General features: G+C 34.0%; 1 protein-coding gene across 1 annotated transcript in view; it reads right to left on the reverse strand.

Annotated features, from left to right (window-relative positions):
• Window positions 1-256: 256 nt before the first annotated feature.
• The window catches only part of LOC110029996 (ASC1-like protein), a gene marked incomplete in the record, with an annotated part of 21,336 nt that continues 110 nt past the window's right edge, over window positions 257-21,482 (reverse strand). The window contains 6 exon segments of the mRNA XM_020732528.1: window positions 257-643; window positions 1,164-1,348; window positions 2,621-2,806; window positions 18,697-18,852; window positions 18,940-19,169; window positions 21,292-21,472. Coding sequence (XP_020588187.1) covers window positions 612-643; window positions 1,164-1,348; window positions 2,621-2,806; window positions 18,697-18,852; window positions 18,940-19,169; window positions 21,292-21,429 — 927 coding nt within the window.

Raw genomic sequence — 21,482 nt, forward strand, 5'->3', positions numbered from 1 at the left:
AATCATTTGACCGCATATAAAACTGACCGTTAGATTTTTCAAAACATAATAAGCAACCGCCCCAAATGGACTTTTCATCTTGAATGAAAAATTCAAATAATGTACTGAAAAATGATTTCTTACATTAAAATGTAGGCGGGCATCCAGGGTCCAGGAAACTTTAAGAGCTGAAAGTTTAGATGTTCCAAGCAACTTTAATGAGTAAAGAGATGGTTTGATATCAACCAGCAAGGTACAGTTCAACAATTCAATCACATATGGGATTTTCAGGAATTCAATTATATCGTTTAAATAGAAATGTCAATTGTTTCAACAACTTTTTAAACTTATACAGTGGTTAATTATAAGAATGCCTATCCCTAAGCTGTTTCATCAAATAATAAGTCACAAAAAATTGAAACGTGGGACCACCACGACAATAGGTGACGGTTGCACAAGAAATAAGAAACAGAGGTTCAAATTAACTCGCCCCTCCATCAATTACCTCAGGCCAACAAAGAAGAAGCTGGTGAATATGGTAACTGAAATGAAACTGAATATCATAATAATGATAGAAGCAGCCTTTCCGTTTTCATCATATCAGCAGGGCACAAACTGCAATGTTATTTGAGTTAATCCTCATGCTCGTCCTCAGCCTCAGAATCTGTTCGAGTAAAAAATGAAAACAGGTGAAAAGATCATTTTTAAGACATCTGAGAGAGATTGTATCAATGATGTCAACTTCAAAGTTTCAATCTTAGGAGTTATTTGGAAACATTTCATTTTTTCTTGTTTGACTTATGTTTTGAAAAAATTAAAACACGTTTAAATTGTTAATTATGAGTTTTTCTTTTTTACTTTTGGCAGCAGTAATGGCAGATGATGGTGGTACATAGTGGCTGATTGTGGGGGCTTGGAGCGGCAGCATGATGGTGGCCAGAAACGGAAGTGATGCTCAATTTGAAAATGATGAAAACACTTACGAAACAAGTGAAAGTTATTTTCACTATTTTAAAAAACAATTTGATTTTGTTTCCCAAAAAGAACAGCTCAAAAATACAAACCAAATATATATTTTTTAAAAAGAAAAAAGTAAAAACAAAAATTGATCCAAAATAACTCCTAAATGTTCAATAATTTTAACTGTCAATCAGCAAAGAAAGCCACACATCAAGCAAACATACCAGATCGAACATCATCACCAATATGACCTTTTGATTGGATTTGTTTAATAATCATCCGGAAGATAAGGACCCACCAATAGATATGAAGAACAAGTAACGATATTAAGAGAGAATTGAAAACATAATAATATATGGGTCCATCAACCTTGTGTTTCTCCTTATCGAGTGTCAATACAACTTCATAGCTGCCATGAAAGCATCAGAATTAAAAAAAAATCACAAGACACTGTACAACATGAAAAATTCATTTCTAACATGACAAACCAAGCAAAATTCAACAATTAAAATTTGATGATGGCATATTTTCATCTAGCCAAAACTAGATTGTAAACATCAAACAGATGACTTGTGATCTTGATTTATGTTTATTGAAGTAATTCAGATAGAAGCAGTGCCTCAAGAAAATAAGCAAAAGAAATAAAAATAATACAGGTAGAGTAAAATAGAATGACAATTTACAGGGTTTGAAATATCTGCTTGAACTTTATGCTATATTGTAAAGATTGGAAGTCATGTATTTAAGCAATGCAGAATCTGCTCTATCAACATAATCTTGGATCCTACTGCTACACTGGAAATATTGGCCTTCTGCACTACATACCAAGTCTAAATTTTAAGAAAGACCTAAGCAAAAACCAGGGTAGAATCTCAAAATGAAACTGTCTAAACTTGGTCATTCTTCCTCATTTCCACATCATGAAGACCGTTGAAGAAAATGCAATAAAGATTTCAAACCTTCTACATCACACGGAACATTAAATCACACTTGACGGAGAAGGGTAACTTGCTACCCAACAGATGACATTTCATGATTTTACCCTTTTAATAAAGGTTTACATATTAGCAGTTAGCACCTAGACACCAAAATTTTTAAAATCTCGCAAACCTGCAATATATTTAATCAATCATTCCAGGCATTCTTCAGAATCTTCAAATTCCCTTCATAACTCACCTACGGAATCCAAAGTTACTGGTAACATCATGAGGTAGGAATTGTAGCACTGCACGGAAAGACAGTACTATGGTATCGTAAAGGACAATCATTTGCTTTTATCTTCTCAAACATTGAAGTCAAATGATCATACATCTTCTGGGTAATGAATTACAGCATCTGGTAGACTAATCATTACATATAATTCATTGTTAACTTTTGTGAAACTGTAGAAAGAGGTCAAGACAACCATATCCAAAATAAAAGAGCATTAAATTCATTGGATTATAGACAACATTTTAAAAATCCAGAGGTTCTCAAAAAAAAAAAAAAGGCATATGACGAGAAGGTGGAGTAATGGAGAATAAGGAAGAATAATCACAACCATTAACAATGGATAATCATTCATAATTATCATATATAAGGCATCAGTGGCATTACTCATAATCATATTCCTTGGCAACCATCAATACATGATTCATTGGAGAAAAATCCATCATGGAATTAAAATAATAAATTAATATACCTCGTACTCCAAATGACCCAAAAAGGGAAGTAAATGAGCCGAAGTGCAACCCATGAGACCACAAATAGAATAAATGAGGTTGCTGCAAGCCACTCACAACCACTGTACTTCGACATCTTTCCTATTTCCATAAATACATCACTTGCATCATGAATTGCTAGAACAACGGAACCAACTCGTGCAAATCTGGTTAAAGTGTATGATTAAAATAACAAATGTAAGCTAAAAGTAATCAGAATTTAGCTTCACAAAAAATGTAATAACTGTGGCTAATTTATGAAAACCGTAAGCACTATTCTATAATAATGCAACCAGGCCTTTGAAGATAACAATTATTCATTCTCCCTCAAGAATGATAGATTAAAGAGAGCACTAGAAGGGTAATGCTGCATGTTTCACTTCATTGTAACAATTAACAATTAAAATGAACATGTATCCATTGAGATTTCAATAAATTGACATTAATCTCAGTGATTTAAAAAAAATTTCAGGATATCATTCTTTCTACAGTTCTTTGACCATTTTTTTATATAAAAAATGCAACGTTAAAGAAGACATAGCGATTCATAGGTGAAAGAGCTGCGCTTTATGAGTTTTAACAGACAACTTAGGGCCCATTTGGTGCCGCTTTCTTCGCACAGCGAACCCTCATCTTCTTCCAGAATAAGGTAATCTGCTTCGCTTTCCTTCTCCTCCCTTCATAAATGCTTGTCTATGTCCCTACTCCTCTCTCATTTTCACCCAAAGCCATCACCTGAGAGACCGAACCCTCACAATACAACTCTCCTGCTTTGTTTTCTTCCCCACTTTGTCTGGTGTCCAAGCCATCCATATTTACCACTCTGCAATCAATGAGCATCAAGCCTCACCATCTTCCAGATGTACACAGAAAAGGATTTGAGTGCAGCTAAGGATTTTTATGAGAGATTCTCTTGAGGAAATTAATATAAGCAAGTATATATGGGAATATTCAGTTTCAATTGTGGTTTCGATTGCAATTCTACTATAAAAGGATACACTACTTGTTCTAAATAGAGTTGCTTTCCAAGGTTTAAACTTCTGGAATTATTTTTCAAGCACTTTTTCTTAGTGCAGTTTAAAGTAGATGAAAATTAATTTTTTCATATAAATTTATAAATTTAATTTTCGTTTTTTTATTTCAAATTAAATTTATTGTATTTAAAAATGCTACAGATAATATATGGAGCCTAAGATAAATTTTGATTTCCAAAAACTAAGATAGTTGAAATTTTAAGAAAAAAAGATGCATCAAAAATTAATTTATGCTTATCCCCCACATATAGTTAATAATATATCATATAAATTTATGATTATTAATATAATAAGAAGCTATTATTTTAGGCCACAAGCTATCACACCCTTTGCTTACGCTGTAAGGCAAAGATTAGCCAAGAGATTCAAAGCAGAAGGGAAAGGTTAAGGAGTTTTTAAGAAAAATTTACGCTAAGAAATCTCAAATTTTTGGGATAAGCTAATGAGGATGATAATTTAGACAAAGAATGATTAGTGTTATCTACTATATTGGGGAAGATGACTACAATAATATACTAATAAATACATGTGAGTTTTTTCTACATGCTGGAGGTGTTCTCTCTTTTCTCCGGTTGACTGTGCCACTTAGCTGACTAGGGACCGTTCATGATAGATTTGTGTAACATTTATTTTGTGTAAATTCATCAGTAATAAGGGATTACACTTCTCATCTATTAACTGCGGCAAGTTTTTGTGTTGCCTTGTATATTTTCCAGGCTATCTTTTATGAAAGGGAAAATTGTGAGTGATTAACAAGGGCTTAAGACTGCGTTCTCGCTAACATAAGTATTGACACCTAAATTTCAGTAAAAAATTGTAAACTTTTTAAACTCTTAAATACTTACATATGCAGTACCTAAACACAGTTGCCTATTGCAACACCACAAATGTCGATCGCACGCCGGCACCTTGTTTTGTTACGTTACATATGAAGTAGCTAATTATTTGTTTTGTTAAGTTATACCACTTTCTTTCACTGTAGTAATACAATGACCAACAAGAATAAAAAGTCTGGCACACCCGTGCTATGAGAAAAAGAGACGAAAATAATATTTTGCGATCTTTGCCTAAAGGAAATTGATTTGTGTAACATACCAACTACATTTTTCAATAAGGGTGACAATCTTATCAAGAAATTCAAGAAAAGTATGGGCAGAGAATATAACAGGATGCAATTGATAAACAAGTGAGATCAATTCAAGAAGTATTGGAAAATTTGGAAGGAAATGAAACGAGGATCTACGGGATGGAATCCGGTCAAGCGAAGAATTGATACTCCCGAGGAGTGGTAAGCTGAAAGACTTGTGATAATGCTTTTACCAATCATATAATTCAGTCATTTTCACTTCAATTTACTAAATAAAGTTGATGTAATGACTTTGTAGGTGGTGCCCACAGCGAAGAAATTTAAACTTTCTGGAATTGAGCTAGAGCTGGAGGAGAAGTTGGATGGAATGTTTGCGGGTGTGGTTGCTACAGAAAAATATGCATGCGCCCCCTGTGAGACACGGTTCGGTGGCACCCAAGAAAACTTTGTTGTTGACCTATCAGCTGATTCAGACGAAGTCCCTAGTCCGGACCTCCATGAAGTCCAGTCTACCGACCGATCTAAGCGTATGTGGGTGGAGAGAAAGAAGAAGGGCGGAGTTGCTTACCTCCAAAACCAGATATCAAATCTGGCAGCTTCTAACAGCATTGAACCGCATACAGTATAGGCACAATCCATTCAGCAGGTCGTTCAAATCTTGAATGCAGATAGGAAAATTTCAGAGGTTTGACCCTATACTTGTTTGCGATTGAGTTCCTTGAAAATTCTACCTGCAGAGATTTTTTCGTCTTGATCTCCCAAGATAAAAGGGTGGCATATCTACGATATTTTTATGGTCGCCAGGAAAATTGAGATTTTTTTTTCGTTGCTACTGATTGAGACTTCTACTTGTATTTTGCATTATGAGATCTCTACTTTTATTTTTTATTTGCTACTGATTGAGACTTCTGTTGCATAATATTTATAGATCTTCCTTATTCATAATTTCTTGTTATTCAGATATCACAACTGCTTGAGTCATATTTTGTTAATAAGTGAATAATCCTTTTTTGTCTCAGCAAGTTCGATATATACCTACATGGATTTAGCCAGAGAAAGACATAGAAAGAGAGTTGCAACAGTTTACTTGATCCACAAATATTACAAGAAATACATTGATCACCCTCCATGCTTGACATCATCATATATTGTGAACAAATGAGTTGGGGAGTTGCTTGTTGGACACCCAACGAGATTCAGCAACATGTTCCACATAAAACAGGAGATATTGTTTGAACTTTTAGCAGAACTTAGTACAAGTCACAAATTTCGTGGGTCATCGAGGATGACTCGGCGAGAGGTACTTGCGATAACCCACTATATTTTTTTCACCAAATGGGTCAATGCGAGGAGCAATGGAATGATTTCAACACTCCTCTGAGACGATTAGTCAGTACTCCGTGGATTTGGAAGCACTTTTAAATTTTTTTGTGCAAGTCATCAAACCAACTGATCCTACATTTGCACTTACTCTTATGGAGATTTTACACGATGCATGCTACATAACTTTTCTCAAGAATTGCAGCGGAGCAATTGATAGAACCCATGTTAATGCATGAGTTTATAATAATGAAAAGATTGCATTCATCAGGCGTTACAGATCTCCTACGCAAAATGTCATGGCTATTTGTGACTTTAACATGTGTTTCACTTTCGTTGTGCCTAGTTAGGAGGGAAGTGCACACGACAGTAAAATTTTCAAGACTGCAATGCGGAATGCCCAATACAATTTCTCACATCCGCCTCATGGTATGCTCGAGCCCCAAATACTTTGTTGATTCTCTTTAACCTTTATACTAATTATGTAATACATTTCAGATAAATATTACTAGGTGGATGTTGGATATATGTTACAGCGAATATATCTCAAGCCCTTGATACGAGATATCACATATCGGATTTCGAGTGAGCCAGCAAAGTTACACGTGGTAGAAAAGAGTTGTTTAGCAAAAGAAATCCCTCCCTGCGCGATGTCATCGATAGGACTTTCGGTGTTTAGAAAGAGAAATGGGATATACTCTGTAATATGTCGTCTTACCCATTTCCCAAACAGGTCTAGATTGAAATTGCCACAATGACTCTGCACAATCATATTCAGCGACATCTTTTCCGCAACGACACCGATGAAGATCAGGAGCATGTACCCCCGGAAGCATTTGAGTACCTTCTCGGGCATTCCCTACCATGAGTTGAAAATGATTCTTCAATTATCTGTACTACAGAGGGGGAAGGTGTCAGCGAAATGGCGGAGCTACGAAAGCAGATCACTGGTGTGTTAGTACGAGGCTGATTGCAGTATATCTAATTTATTTAGTCTAGTGTGTAATTCATTTTATTTGTCAGAACATTTTTAACATTGATAATGGATATTTAGCATTACAATGGGGTTGGATACTTTAGTTTTGTTAATGTTTGATATTTCAGAGAACTTTCAATTTAAAGGCCTTAATGAGAATAATTGCAGCATTTTATCATGAATGTTTGATGAACCTATCCACGCTTTTAGGTGACAAAACTCCATGGGAGCAATAATCAAAGTTGACATCAGTAGACATGATAATAAAATTTCTAATAATCATTAGATGACACATATTTTGATATGGAAGACGACATAATCTTCTCCATGCATCTTTGAAGATTTATTATAATTAGGCTTTGTTTGGGAATGCTATTTTGAAAGCACTCAGACCACCATTTTGATTTGTGTGGCATATAGGTTGTTACTGCTTATTTGCTGGGAACATGCAGGAGGAATCACAACACCTCTAATTAAAGTGATCAAGTCGGGATGCAATTAGGAAAAAAAAAATAAGGGTTTCCATACATACGGTAAGAAGATAATGGTTAATGTCTCAATATTTATTTAATTTAAAAGAAAAAAAAAACTAATAATACAGATACCAATGTTTAATATGCTAGAGGCCTCTGATTTTATGAAAATACATATGATCCGTTTCTCAGGCTTATTGGGTGGCAGCGCCACCCAAGATATTACCTCCATAAAATAAGTGTCATGAGAGAATTTGTTCTCCATACATAAGCCTAATAAGTTCGAATTGTGGTGCACAACACCTGTGTAAAAGGTCCACAGGAAGATACCTTAAAAATAACTCTATCTGGTTGGTTTTTGCATTGTAATGCATAATAGAAGTAGCTATAAGAGATACATTGAAGAATGGATATTAGCTATTGCAAAGGTAGGATGCTATTCTCAATCGAATGGATCTTAGCTAAAGAATGGATATTAGCTAATGCAGGCCTTGTATCTATTGCATTTTCAAAGGTAGGATGGCTTTTCTCAATCGAAACTAGAACTTCAATTTGTGGAAAACAAACTAATGTGGCCGCATTTAGCTCATTCTGTAATTGATCCTTTTTTTTATATATAGAATGGATGTTAGCTCCTGCGTGTATGAAGTAGAAGCTGGGAGCCTCACTTCAATTGCAACAGCTGCTTTATTGTGCTTATTTACAGCAACAACGTCAATCTCTTAAAAAAAAAGTTAGAAGCCCCAGAGCTACTCTCTTCTGCTATTTTACAGCATTTGAAGCAATTGCTAAAAACTGTTAACTGGCCCAAAGCAACATCATCCACTAAAGAGATTCTAGTATGTTGGCTCCGAAGAGCTCCTGCCCGCAAGTAATGACAATCTGCTCTCGTCGGTCGAGCCTAGTTCATGCAATGATTAAAGCTCCAGTTTTTTGTAGTTCTTCATAATTATGAAATTTAATGTGATATAAAAGATGAATTATTGTTGTATTACAAAAGAAATTGGCTACTGCAACAATTATTTTTTTTCAAAGCTGTCTTCGCTCTGTGGTTTTTGTCAAATTTGATCTCTAAATGATAATCTTTTACGCCAGTCTTTTTACTATATTTATGATCTCATCTATGAATTTAATTTTTGATAAGACCTATCTCTTAAAACAATACTCGCTTTAGAGATGAACGTACTATTTTTCGCCATTGAAACCATCAAGTCATTTGCAAGAACTTTTATGTTGTTTTAAAACTAAGCTATTAAATGGTCATACTACTTTATTATATGAAGAGCTAAAAGAGCTGAAATCTTAATATGATATTAGTTTAAGTCTAAAAACAAAGCTACCGTACTGAAACGCTATCATGAAAGGTTGAGCACTTCAGTCAATTCATCTCTAAGTTTGACAATATAAAAGAGCTAGTTTCATTATAAATTTAGTTCTTTTCATTGTCATGATAGTTTTTTTTTTTTTAATCAAGTTATCTTTTGTAAAAATGTGTAAATTTAGTTGCATCATTATCTATATTTTTTTTATATTTTATACTATGTTTAAAATAGTAAATGATATGTTGAGTGTTATGTGTTATGGATCCAAAATACCTTTGCACATGGTGCACTATTAACCATTAACAATTATATGTTCTACGTTCTCAATTCTTCACAAACCAACATTAGCATGTAAAACGATGCTTTTACAATTTTTAATTCAAGTTTTGTATATTGCAATATTAACAAGTCTTCTGAAAATGATTTAGAGGTAGTTCCCTTGCACATGATGAAGGCGATAGCATAATTCCCCTTTAACAAAATATGTTACTGGTTTCTCCACCTCTGCAAAGCAAAGACAACACGTGATGCAAATGATAGCATGGATAGCAATGACACGACTTCAAGAGAAGATTCAATTCGAGTTCCATGTACGCCAATTACTAGATGCCATGAAAAGAGGTTTCAAGAGGCTCTTTATGGATTAGTCCAAGAGGCTTGGGCTCAAGCTAATTCATAGGGGTCTAAGGAGAAAGAGCAGCGAAGATTTGTCAACTTAATCCAAGCCCAAAGATAAAGGAGTCATATTATTATGGATGGATATTTCGTCTTTATCTTGTGGTTTAATAATGGCTTGCAAGCCAAATTGATGTAGTTTTCTTTTATTCTTCTCTTCTAGAAGATATCTTATCTTCTTTTTCTTATAAGCCTTAGCCTATAAATAGGCTCTATTTCAAATGAGAAAGAGATGACTTTTATTTGGGCAAAAATTTGCATTTGATTGCGCATTCCCACGGTTTCTCTAAGGAATCCAACCGACTTCTCGGCCATATTCCAAGAAGTTCTTCCCCGACTTATCAAACGAATTTCTACCTCGTTTGTGGCATCAACCATTGTACCAATGTTATTTCTCACGTCAAGCAAAGGGTGAAGGTCACATACCAACATTCTTGTTTGCATTGAGCATTGGGTCAAGGCTTATTTCAATCCATCTATAATTTCCGTCAGGTTCTACCCATCCTTTGGCTTGGTTTGTTCCAATTTTGGGACAATTTCATATGTTTCATGTATCTCATATGATTGTCATCATTTCCCGGTTTTCTCGTAACATCGGTGGTATCGAGTTCTTGATTAAATAATTTTCTTGTTGGGTATTTTCTTGGGTAATTGATGGGATTCCAATCATCTGTCCGATTTTCACTAATAATCCAATTTGTTATTTCATTTCATAACTAATTTTTCAAATTAGTTGCTCTCGTTATTGTTCATATTCGTGTTCTTGTTATTGTTCTTCGTGGTTGCTCTTGTTATTATTCAAATCATTTGTTCTTGATATTGTGCATGATAAATGTTGTTCTTGATATGATTTTATTATTTTTATTTCTTTTGTTGATATTATTGTTTCCAAAAGTTTAGTTTTTTTTTTCCTTTCGTTTTGATTCAAGAAATCAAAATCAAGAAATTGATTTAGCCCTTGAGGTATCTCAATTTGACTATTAAAATTCGTTTTAAATTGTGGTACTCAAGAATTTGATTTGGTAGTTGGTTTCGGATTCTGGAATTTTTTTTTTTTAACCCATGAGATAGTGGGTTGGGAGCCGCAAGGTTAATCATATTTCTTTACCTACCTTCATTGTAAGTCATCAATCATGTCCCAACCAAATTTTGAAGAAGAGAAAAGGCAACCAACCATTCCTAATCTCCAATTTCAAGCAATGGTGGGGGAGATGAGAAAAATTATGAGGGCTGAGTTGGAGCAAATTCATGAAAGGTTGGAATGGATAGAGGGAGGAATCCAACAAGGACAGCCACGAAATGTTTCCAATAAGCGAAGGAAGAGAGTTCCACCGAGAGGAGTGAGAGAGGAGGATGAAGAATATTATGAGCCTAGATTTGATGAAGAGAATGGTAGGGATTCATTTGTTGAGAAAACGCGTTATGGTGGGCAATCTAGAGACATTAGGTATAGAGACGATAATAACTTGGGAATTATTTCCTTCTTTTCAAGGCAAAAATAATCTTGAAGCCTATCTTGAATGAGAAAACAAAGTGGAATTACTGTTCAACTTTCACAACTATTCTGAAATACATAAGGTGAAATTGGCCGTCATAGAATTTACTGATTATGCTATTATTTGGTGGGATCAACTAATGTTGAGCAGGGCGAGAAATCGAGAACGTCCCATAGAAACATGTGAAGAAATGAAAGTTGTTATGAGGAAGCGATTTGCACCAAGTCATTACTATCGGGAGTTGTATCAGAAGTTACAAAGGTTTAGGCAAGGTGATTGAAGTGTGGAAGATTACTATCAGTAGATGGAGATTGCTATGATTCAGACTAATGTAAAAGAGGACAGAGAAGCTACTATGGCTAGGTTCTTAAATGATTTAAACCCAGAAATTCAAGATAGGGTCGAAATGCAACAATATGTGGTGTTGGAGGACATGTGGCCATCAAGGTAGAGCAACAACTCAAGAGGAGGGGTGGCCCGCGTGTGTCAAATAGCGTGGGTTCTTCATGGAAGCTGAATTTTCAAAAAAAAAGAGTACAAGCAAATTGCAAACCACAAACCTAAGCCAAGACAAGAGACAATCAGCCAAGGACCTCAAGGTAAAACTGACCCTTCCACTTCTAGAAATCGAGACATTAAATGTTTTAAATGTTAAGGCAAGGGTCATATATCCAGACATTGTCCTAACAAAAGAATCATGGTGATAAGGGACAATGGAGAGATTGAGATTGATTAAAATTAGAAATTGACTCTATACTACCAATAGAGGACATTGAAGGTGAAGAATATGCGATCATAGGAGAATTGTTAGTCACAAGAAGGCTTTAAGTGTGCAGGCCAAGGTTGATGAAGGAATTCAAAGAGAAAATATTTTTCACACCAGGTGTCATGTACAAAACAAGGTATGTAGTATGATCATTGATGGAGGAAGCTATACTAATGCTGCTAGCACTATTTTGGTTGAAAAACTAGGATTGCCAACCATCAAGCATTCCCAACCTTACAAGTTGCAATGGTTTAATGATTGTGGTGAGGTAAAGGTGAACAAGCAGGTTTGGTCTCATTCCGTATTGGAAAATATGAAGATGAAGTCTTGTGTGATGTAGTACCAATGCAAGCAGGCCAATTGTTATTAGGCCGACCATGGCAATTTGACAGATGAGTTAAACATGATGGTTTCACCAATAAATACTCGTTTGTAGTCAATGATAAAATTATCACTCTTTTGCTAATGACACCAAAGGAAGTTTACGAGGATCAAGTGAGATTGCAAGACGATTATTGACAAACGAAAAGAAGTGACCAACATAAAGAGGTCGAACCAAATGAGAAAAAGGAAGAAATGGAACAAGCGGACATTAAGAGAAAAGAAAAGAATTTTTATGCAAAGACAAGTAAGATCAAGAGAGCATTGTTTTTAAAACAACCAATGATTGTACTTCTGTACATAGAGGCATTCTTAAACACTAACAAACGTGACAATACTTTGCCTAGTTCTATTATTCTTTTTTGCAAGATTTTCAAGATGTCTTTCCAGAGGAGGGTCCACATAGTTTACCACCCATTCGAGGGATTAAGCATCAAATTGATTTTATACCAGGAGCCACAGTTCCAAACCGTCCAGCCTACAGAAGCAATTCCGAGGAGACAAGAGCTACAAAGGCAGGTTGGTGAACTAATAAAGAAGGTCTATGAGTTGTTCCGGTAATTCTAGTTCCTAAGAAGTATGGGTCTTGGAGAATGTGTGTGGATTGTCGAGCAATCAACAATATTACGGTAAAGTAAAGACACCATATTCCTCGCTTAGATGATATGCTAGCTGAGTTACATGGATCTTGTGTGCTTTCTAAAATTGATTTAAAAGATGAATATTATCAGATTAGGATGAAAGAAGGAAATGAGTGGAAAACTGTCTTTAAGACAAAATATGATTTGTATGAATGGTTAGTTATGTTTTATGGTTTGACTAATGCACCTAGTACTTTCATGAGACTAACGAACCATGTTTTGTGTTCTTTTATTGAAAAATTTATTGTGGTCTATTTCGATGATATTATGATCTATAGCAAAAACTTGAAGAATCATGTTGAACATTTAAAACTTGTTTTAGATGTTTTAAGTAAAGAAAAGTTATTTGGTAACTTGGAAAAGTGTACATTTTGCACCAATAAGCTTTTGTTTCTAGGATTTGTTATGAGTGCACAGAGTAACAAGTTGATGAAGAAAAGGTGTGTGCAATAAATGAGTGGCCTAGTCCCACTAGTATAGCAATGTTCGTAATTTTCATGGACTTGCTAGTTTCTACCGGTGGTTTGTGAAAAACTTTAATAGCATAGCTGCACCACTCACTGAAGTGATCAAGATGAATGTTGGGTTCAAGTGGGGAGACGCACTAGAAAAAATATTTCAATTGATCAAGAAAAACTTAACCATGCACCTGTATTGCCTTTACCTGATTTTTCTAAAACATTTGAAATTGAATGTTATGCTTCAAGTATTAGGTATTGTTCTTATGCAAGAGTGAAGACCAATTGCTTATTTCAGCGAAAAGTTAAGTGGGACAGCTTTAAACTACCCAACTTATAACAATGAGATATATGCATTGGTTAGAGCTTTGGAAACTTGGCAGCACTACCTTTGGCCTAAAGAGTTTGTGATTCACCTGATCATGAGTCCTTTAAACACGTGAAAGGTAAACACAAGATAAACAAAAGGCATGCTCATTGGGTGGAGTTCATTGAGACATTTTCATGTCATTCGATACAAGGTAAGGAAAATGTGGTCGTTGATGCTTTCTCGAAGGTATGCATTAATATCTACTCTTGATGCAAAGCTACTTGGTTTTGAACATATTAAAGATTTATACATTGATGATGTTGATTTCTGTGATGAATATCGAGCTTGTAAGAAAACAGCTCGAGATAAATTCTTTAAGCATGATGGGTTCCTATTTCCAGAAAATAAGTTGTGTGCCTAAAAGTTCTTTGCGAAAATTGCTTGTACAGGAATCTCATGGAGGGGGATTAATGGGACATTTTGGAGTTGCAAAGCCTTCAGTTGTTTTGTAAGAGCGCTTCTATTGGCCACACATGAGGCGGGATGTCGAGAGGATTTATGGTAAGTGTCACATGTCGACAAGCTAAATCTCGAGTGCAACCCACGGTTTGTATACTCCTTTACCAATTCCTAATGCACCATGGATTGATATTTCTATGGACTATGTGGTGGGTTTGTCTAGGACTAAATGTGGTAGAGATTCAATTTTTGTGGGGGTGAATAGATTTTCCAAAATGACACATTTTATTTCATGTCACAAAACTAATGAAGCTTCAAATATTGTGGATTTGTTCTTTAGAGAGATTATAAGATTACATGGTATGCCTAGAACAATTGTTTCCGATAGAGATTAAGTTCTCGAGTTACTTCTGGAAGACCTTATGGTGTAAGTTATGAGCCAAATTGTTGTTTTTTACTACTTGTCACCAACAACCCGATGGTCAAACTGAAGTAGTAAATAGGACTTTGTCTATTTTGTTAAGGGCAATCATACAGAAATATATCAAAACACGGGAAGACTGTTTACCACAAGTTGAGTTTGCTTAGAATAGAACTGTTCATTCTGCTACTAAATTTTCACCTTTTTTAATTGTCTATGGTTTTAATCCTCTAACGCCATTTGATTTAATTTCATTACCTGTTTTTGAGCATGTTAACTTGGATAGTAAGAAAAAGGCTGAGTTTATAAAGCAAATACATGAGAAGGCACGACTCAATATTGAACAAAGGACAAAGCAATATGAAAAGCATGTCAACCAAGGGCGTCACAAAATGATCTTCGAACTTGGAGATTGGGTCTGGTTACACATGAGAAAGGAATGGTTTTCAGAACAATGGCGTTCTAAACTGCTTCCAAGAGGAGATGATCCTTTCCAAATACTTGAGTGTAAGAGCTACAAGTTGGATCTACCAGGTAAGTATAATGTGAGTGTCACTTTCAATGTTACTGATTTAAGTCCTTTTGATGCAGGGACTGATTTGAGGACAAATCTTTTCAAGGGAGGGGAATGATGCAAATGATAGCATAGATAACAATGACACGACTTCAAGAGAAGATTTAATTCAAGTTCCATGTGGGTCAATTACTAGATGTCGTGCAAAAAGATTTAAAGAAGTTCTTATGGATTAGTTCAAGAGGCTTAGACTCAAGCCAATTCATGGGGGTCTAAGGAGAAAGAGCCACGAAGATTTGTCAACATAATCCAAGCCCAAGGATAAATGAGTCATAATATTATGGTTGGATATTTCGTCTTATTCTAGCTGCTTAATAATGGTTGGCATGCCAACTTTAGTTTTCTTTTGTTCTTCTCTTCTAGAAGATATTTTATCTTCTTTTTCTTGTAAGTAGCCTATAAATAGGCTTTATTTCAAATGAGACTAAGATGACTTTTATTTGGGTAAAAATTTGCATTTAATTGCGTTCCAACGGTTTCTCTTAGGAATCCAACCGAACTTCTTGGCCATCTTCCAAGGAGTTCTTCCCCAACTTATCAAATGGATTTCCACCCATTTGTGGCGTCAACCATTGTACAAGGTTATTCTCTCATGACAAACAAAGGGTGAAGGTCACATACCAACGTTCTTGTTTGCGTTGAATATTGGGTCAAGGTTTATCTCCATCCATCTATTCTTACCGCCAGGTTCTACCCATCCTTTGGCTTGGTTTGCTCTAGTTTTGGGACGATTTCATGTGTTTTATGTATCTAATGTGATTTCCATCATTTCCCCTCAGTTTTCTTATTACATCAACTCGACTATAGGAATATTAGGTTGCGTTGGGCACCTAAGTGTGGACATAGGTTTTGCTGAAATGAATCGCATAAAAATCAAGTGGCTAGTTAGGAATCTTAATACCCAATTACCCCTCTTCTTTGGTCACATACAAGAAAAAAAAACTAGATTAAAAAATTGATATGGTTATATAAATATGTTTGTAAAAGGTAAGTTTGGGAAATTAACTTGTAAACAAAATTTATATTGAGTGCACTCTACAGAATATAACTGAAGTAATTATTGCATGAATAACCAAAATGATATACAATGCTTTGAAGGGTTGCAAAATTTAAAACGAATGGGGCATAGTCAAATAAGCAATAAGCGATGAGATAGTATCATTGCTATATGATTAATCATTATAACAACACTAGTAAGTACCAATTTATATCATTTTTAAATTTTACACAATAACTTATTGAAATATAATATATGAAATAAAACTGAAATTCGGAAAATAAAAGTTAATTATAAAATGAGCAGACTAGGACAAACGAAATAATAGTTTATGCTTTCCTCCCATCAATCACTTTACATGAGTAACTAAACTTTCCCATGATAAGCATGTTCTCCGGTGAATGCCATACCAAAATAAATCTACACATTTCTGCCAGCAATTGGTAGACGATATGGCTATGTAGACTAAATTAAAAGAGCTTCCAAATGGTTACACGTGAAATATGGGTATGTTTCTATCTCTGCTGAGCACCTTATAAATCTATCCAAGTTCTAAACACTAACAATTCTTTAAAAATTATTATAGTTTATTAAATCAAAATGACTGATGGTCAGTCAGCCAATAAGCATTAATAAAGCAAATATAACCAAACAACCCAAGGAAAACAACCATCGGAAAGAGCATTAATTCAATCAAGGATCATGTGGAGATTCCAACATAACTCCCAAAATAGAAGAATAGTTTACAGCAAATTAAAATACAATCTTCATGATTGTTTCTAATGACAAAAAAAATATTGAAGGAATAATAGTCGAAGGCGGCTTTACTTTCATGCTAGGTGCCCCCGTCATATCTTAGTCTTCTTGATTTCTCTTTTTTAGAAATACATCAAAAAATTTGGCCCCATACATTAGATTTCTTTTTTTATAATCCTTCCAATCTGCCTCCCAAATAGGTAAGCATCTCGTAAATTTCATCAATCTAAAATTGTTATCATGAAATGGGCACCTAAGAGCTAATGCTAGTACCAATGCGCCATCATCTTGGTTCTAATAGTCAAAGCTCGACAATCTTTTGCGCAAGTGCTAGAAAACGCCAAGGCACTAGACACAAATTATAACAACCTGGCACCTAAGTACAAGGCAATCACTAGATATGTAGATTTGTCATTTAGCTCATCAAATGAATGTGATCAACCTTTTTTAATCATCATTTAATGCCTCTAAAGTGCTCCCAGTTGCTCATCTTTGCATAATAATTTCAATTTACTAAGATCAACAATAAAGCAAAAATAAATTCATAAAGATCTCCTAATAACCAGAGAGCACAAAATTCAAGTTTGAAAAAGAAAATAATAACATAAAAATTTTCAACCTCTTGTCTTGTCTTAGTTTAGAATTGTTACGATAAATTTTGGACATTAATAGCCATTGGTCGGGTAAAGTTGAATCATGATTTGGATTGTAATTAAGAGAGGTTTAACTTTGAAAAGGTAGAGTTTAGTGGAGCTTGTTAATGAATTTGCTGTGAAGTTTGCCGTTAGATTGAATTTGAATGAGGGGAAAATGTGGTGGGCCAAAAATGGTATTGGAGGGAAGGGTATGCAATATTAATCCGAAGAGGCTGACATTTCCTAATAATACTACACAATTTGGCAAATCTCAATGAACTAAACAACACTTATGATTAATAAAACATAATACATATTTCATTAGCGAATTTGATGTTGATAATTCAAATAATCTAGTTGAAAAATTAAGTGATTCATTTTTATGATGGTTTAAGTATCATAAATTTTTCAAGTAAAAGGTGGGGTATATGATGGGCCCTCCAAAGTACAAACATTTCTAAATAAATTCATGTTTGTGTTGGCACATGTTTTAGATTCATATTTTGTTTTATTATTTTGAAGAGGGCACTGGTATATAAATTTATAAAAGTATTTCGATAATTTTAAGCAATATTAATAATGATAGAAAACATGACAATAAGAAAAAAATTAATTAACGCAATCGGAGTGCTGTTAACAAAAATAATTTCCCCATATGATGATTAACTTTTTATTATTTTTTAACACTCCTCATTTTTCTTTTGTCAATGCCAATTTTCTTTTGTGAAATATATGTATATGATATCATACATCGTTAGGAGATGCCTTTAGTAGAAAATAATAAAAAAAATAGTTTAATAATTTATGAAATATAATAGCATAAATAGTGTATTGTAGCTTACAATTTATGATTATAGAGAAAAGTTGTGTCACCATGCCATATTGTGTTATGTCCATCTCCATAGTTCATAAATGACAGCAAGACTTCTAGAGTTAAAGATGTGAGCAGTTTCCTTGAATTACAGAGAGGCTAAATAAATGTTTCGTATTTGTGATTTTCGGACATGTCAAGACAATCTAATTCTTGCTAGGTCTCCCCACCCTCTTCTTATAGTAAAAACACTATAAATCCTAAACTTATAGCAGTTTATAAAGAATGATAGCAAACCAATACAATGTCTAAACAGATATGGACTACCGAGTAAAAAGATAAAAGTTCGCACATCTACAAAAATCAAAGCAAGTGTACCAGAAAGTAGAAGAAGTACACAGGAAAGGAATGAAAAAAGCATTACAGTGGCTATCAATCTACAGCTAGTTTAAAATGAATCTCAACCTGAATATGTAAGATAGCATTATGAGAAAGGCGGTTGCAATATGATGGGACATAGACACCCCAAAGTCTGACCGCCTTGTTTCCCAGAAGAGCAATGCAAAAATGGAGTATACGTAGAAACCAGAAGCATACATGTAAACTGCCTTGAGTTTCAGTCTGCAGAACAAAAATCAATCAAAATATAATTTTCGAGACATAATGTTAACATGATGAACTAATTGAAAATGTATATGTTTATCATACTTTACTTTTTGGTCAGGCCAGACCTGCTCCCCTGGTCCAAACCAAAAGAATTTGGTGTTTGTAAACCATGGTTCATCATATGTAACGTACAGAGACAAAAGCTCGCCGGAAAGAAAATAGATGCATTTCCAAGCAGACTCCTTAAACTTTCTTATTTTCTTTGTTTTTCCAGGTAACCCATCATCATTATTTTCATGCCTTCTTCCAAAAATGCATCGCCTGCCCAACCTCTACAAAAAAAGACAGAACATCAGAAACATCTTGCAATTGTATCGAATTGAAGCTAGAAGGTAAACTTAATTAAAAACTTTGCTTAAAAAATTTTTCTTAGCAACAAGAATGCAACATTTCTAAGACATGGCCATGCAAATTATAGCAAAAACTCAAAGTTAAACACAACATAGCAATCATTGACAGATATTTCAGGGAAATTTCCTACTTCTTTATCTCCCAGATAATAAAAATTAGGGAAGAAATTTAGCATTGAACAAGCAATTTTATGGTGATTTTTTCCGAATATACCATCCACCCAGAAAAGCAAGTAATTCACAGATAATTACAACCTGGTATCCATATGAAGTAAAAAACATTAAAAACATTAAAATAAAAAAATAAAAACAAAGTTTTCTAGTATTTATAAGTTGATGAACAAAGGTACATAACTTTATTGCTAATGATAGAAAATAAACTTTAATGAGAACATTAAACTAAATAAAATGACAAAAATAAAATATCAAAGTTAAAGAAAGATCAAGTAAATATGAAAATATATTAACAAATTATGATCAAAATGAAACATTTTAAACTGATTGGAAGAATTCAACTTTAAATCTTCAAGTTCTTCTGTACATCAAAAGTTAAAAATATATCTAAGAAAATATACTTTCGCCACCATCCCTTGTTTCTTCTTCTCCATATGAAGTAAAAAACATTAAAAACATTAAAATAAAAAAATAAAAACAAAGTTTTCTAGTATTTATAAGTTGATGAACAAAGGTACATAACTTTATTGCTAATGATAGAAAATAAACTTTAATGAGAACATTAAACTAAATAAAATGACAAAAATAAAATATCAAAGTTAAAGAAAGATCAAGTAAATATGAAAATATATTAACAAATTATGATCAAAATGAAACATTTTAAACTGATTGGAAGAATTCAACTTTAAATCTTCAAGTTCTTCTGTACATCAAAAGTTAAAAATATATCTAAGAAAATATACTTTCGCCACCATCCCTTGTTTCTTCTTCTTCTTCTTCTTCTTCTTATTATTATTATTATTATTATTATTATTATTATTATTATTATTATTATTATTATTATTATTATTATTATTATTATTATTATTATTATTATTATTATTATTATTATTATTATTTAATTTAATATAATTCAATATTTAATTGCTCTCTACATAGCCTCCTCAAGCAACTGATAAAACTAAAAAAGGAAAAATTTATCATATGGAAGGAAAAAAAATTCCTTACCAACAATAAACTCTAGATATTATAAAGTAGCAATATCATCAAGTTCTACATCTATACAGAGCTTGATATAATGAGTATGATAAGGTGCAAGTTCACAATAACACCACATTGTGCATGGTAAAAATGAAAGAAATGAAAGAAAAGTATCACAAGATGCAAGTATAGAATATAGAATGGTGTGCGTGAATAGAAATATTAATACTCAGAACTCTTCTCAGTTCCCTAGTATAATACTGTATAAGAAACAGTGACAACTGGAGACTATTATTTTTCATGCTCATAATATTTTGAGATATGAGCATCCCATCAACATTGCAAACAAAAAGATGTAGGATCCCGCTGACATGATTACACATGGTAAATGATAAATATGCATGATTACCAAGGAAGAAAAACCATCTAGCACACAATATGCGGAATTTGGAAAAGATGTACTAAACATAGCTAGCCTAATAACCACAAACTGTGCCTAGCAACACCAGCACATTCTGCAATTATCTGCCAAGCATGCCTCAATAAGTTGTACTAAACAAAGCTCCTAATAACCACAAACTTGTGCTGTCAATTGATTAGGTATTAGTAAAACATTATTTCAACGCGTGGCAGATTAAGGATTTCATGACGAAAAGATACTTCCGAGCACCAAAGTCGACTCTAAACCCTTGACATACAAAGCTTTCACAAGGGAGAGAAAGGCGACAAATATAAGGAATAAATCCAAACTTTTAAGGAAAAAAAGAACCACCCATCCCATACCGGCAAAGGCATCATTCTAAACCCAATAAAAGAATATTGAGGAAAATAAATAGAAAGCACAAGCAATAGACGAAGCCAAGAAAAAGAAAAACAAAATTAATCGAACCTCAAATACAAATCTATCGAGGAAGAATCTAGCAGTGGGGAAGAACAACACAAAGAAGGGCACCGCGACGAAGTCTTCGTAAGCCGGATAAGATTCATCCTCCCAATTCAAAGTCGACCAGAGCTTCATCAAACCCATCTTGATCGGATTCAGAGCTGACGGGGATTGGAAGCGGATGCCTCTAATTGCGT

The sequence above is a fragment of the Phalaenopsis equestris genome, unplaced genomic scaffold (assembly GCF_001263595.1).
Source record: "Phalaenopsis equestris unplaced genomic scaffold, ASM126359v1 Scaffold000625, whole genome shotgun sequence".
In the NCBI taxonomy this organism is placed as follows: domain Eukaryota; kingdom Viridiplantae; phylum Streptophyta; class Magnoliopsida; order Asparagales; family Orchidaceae; genus Phalaenopsis; species Phalaenopsis equestris.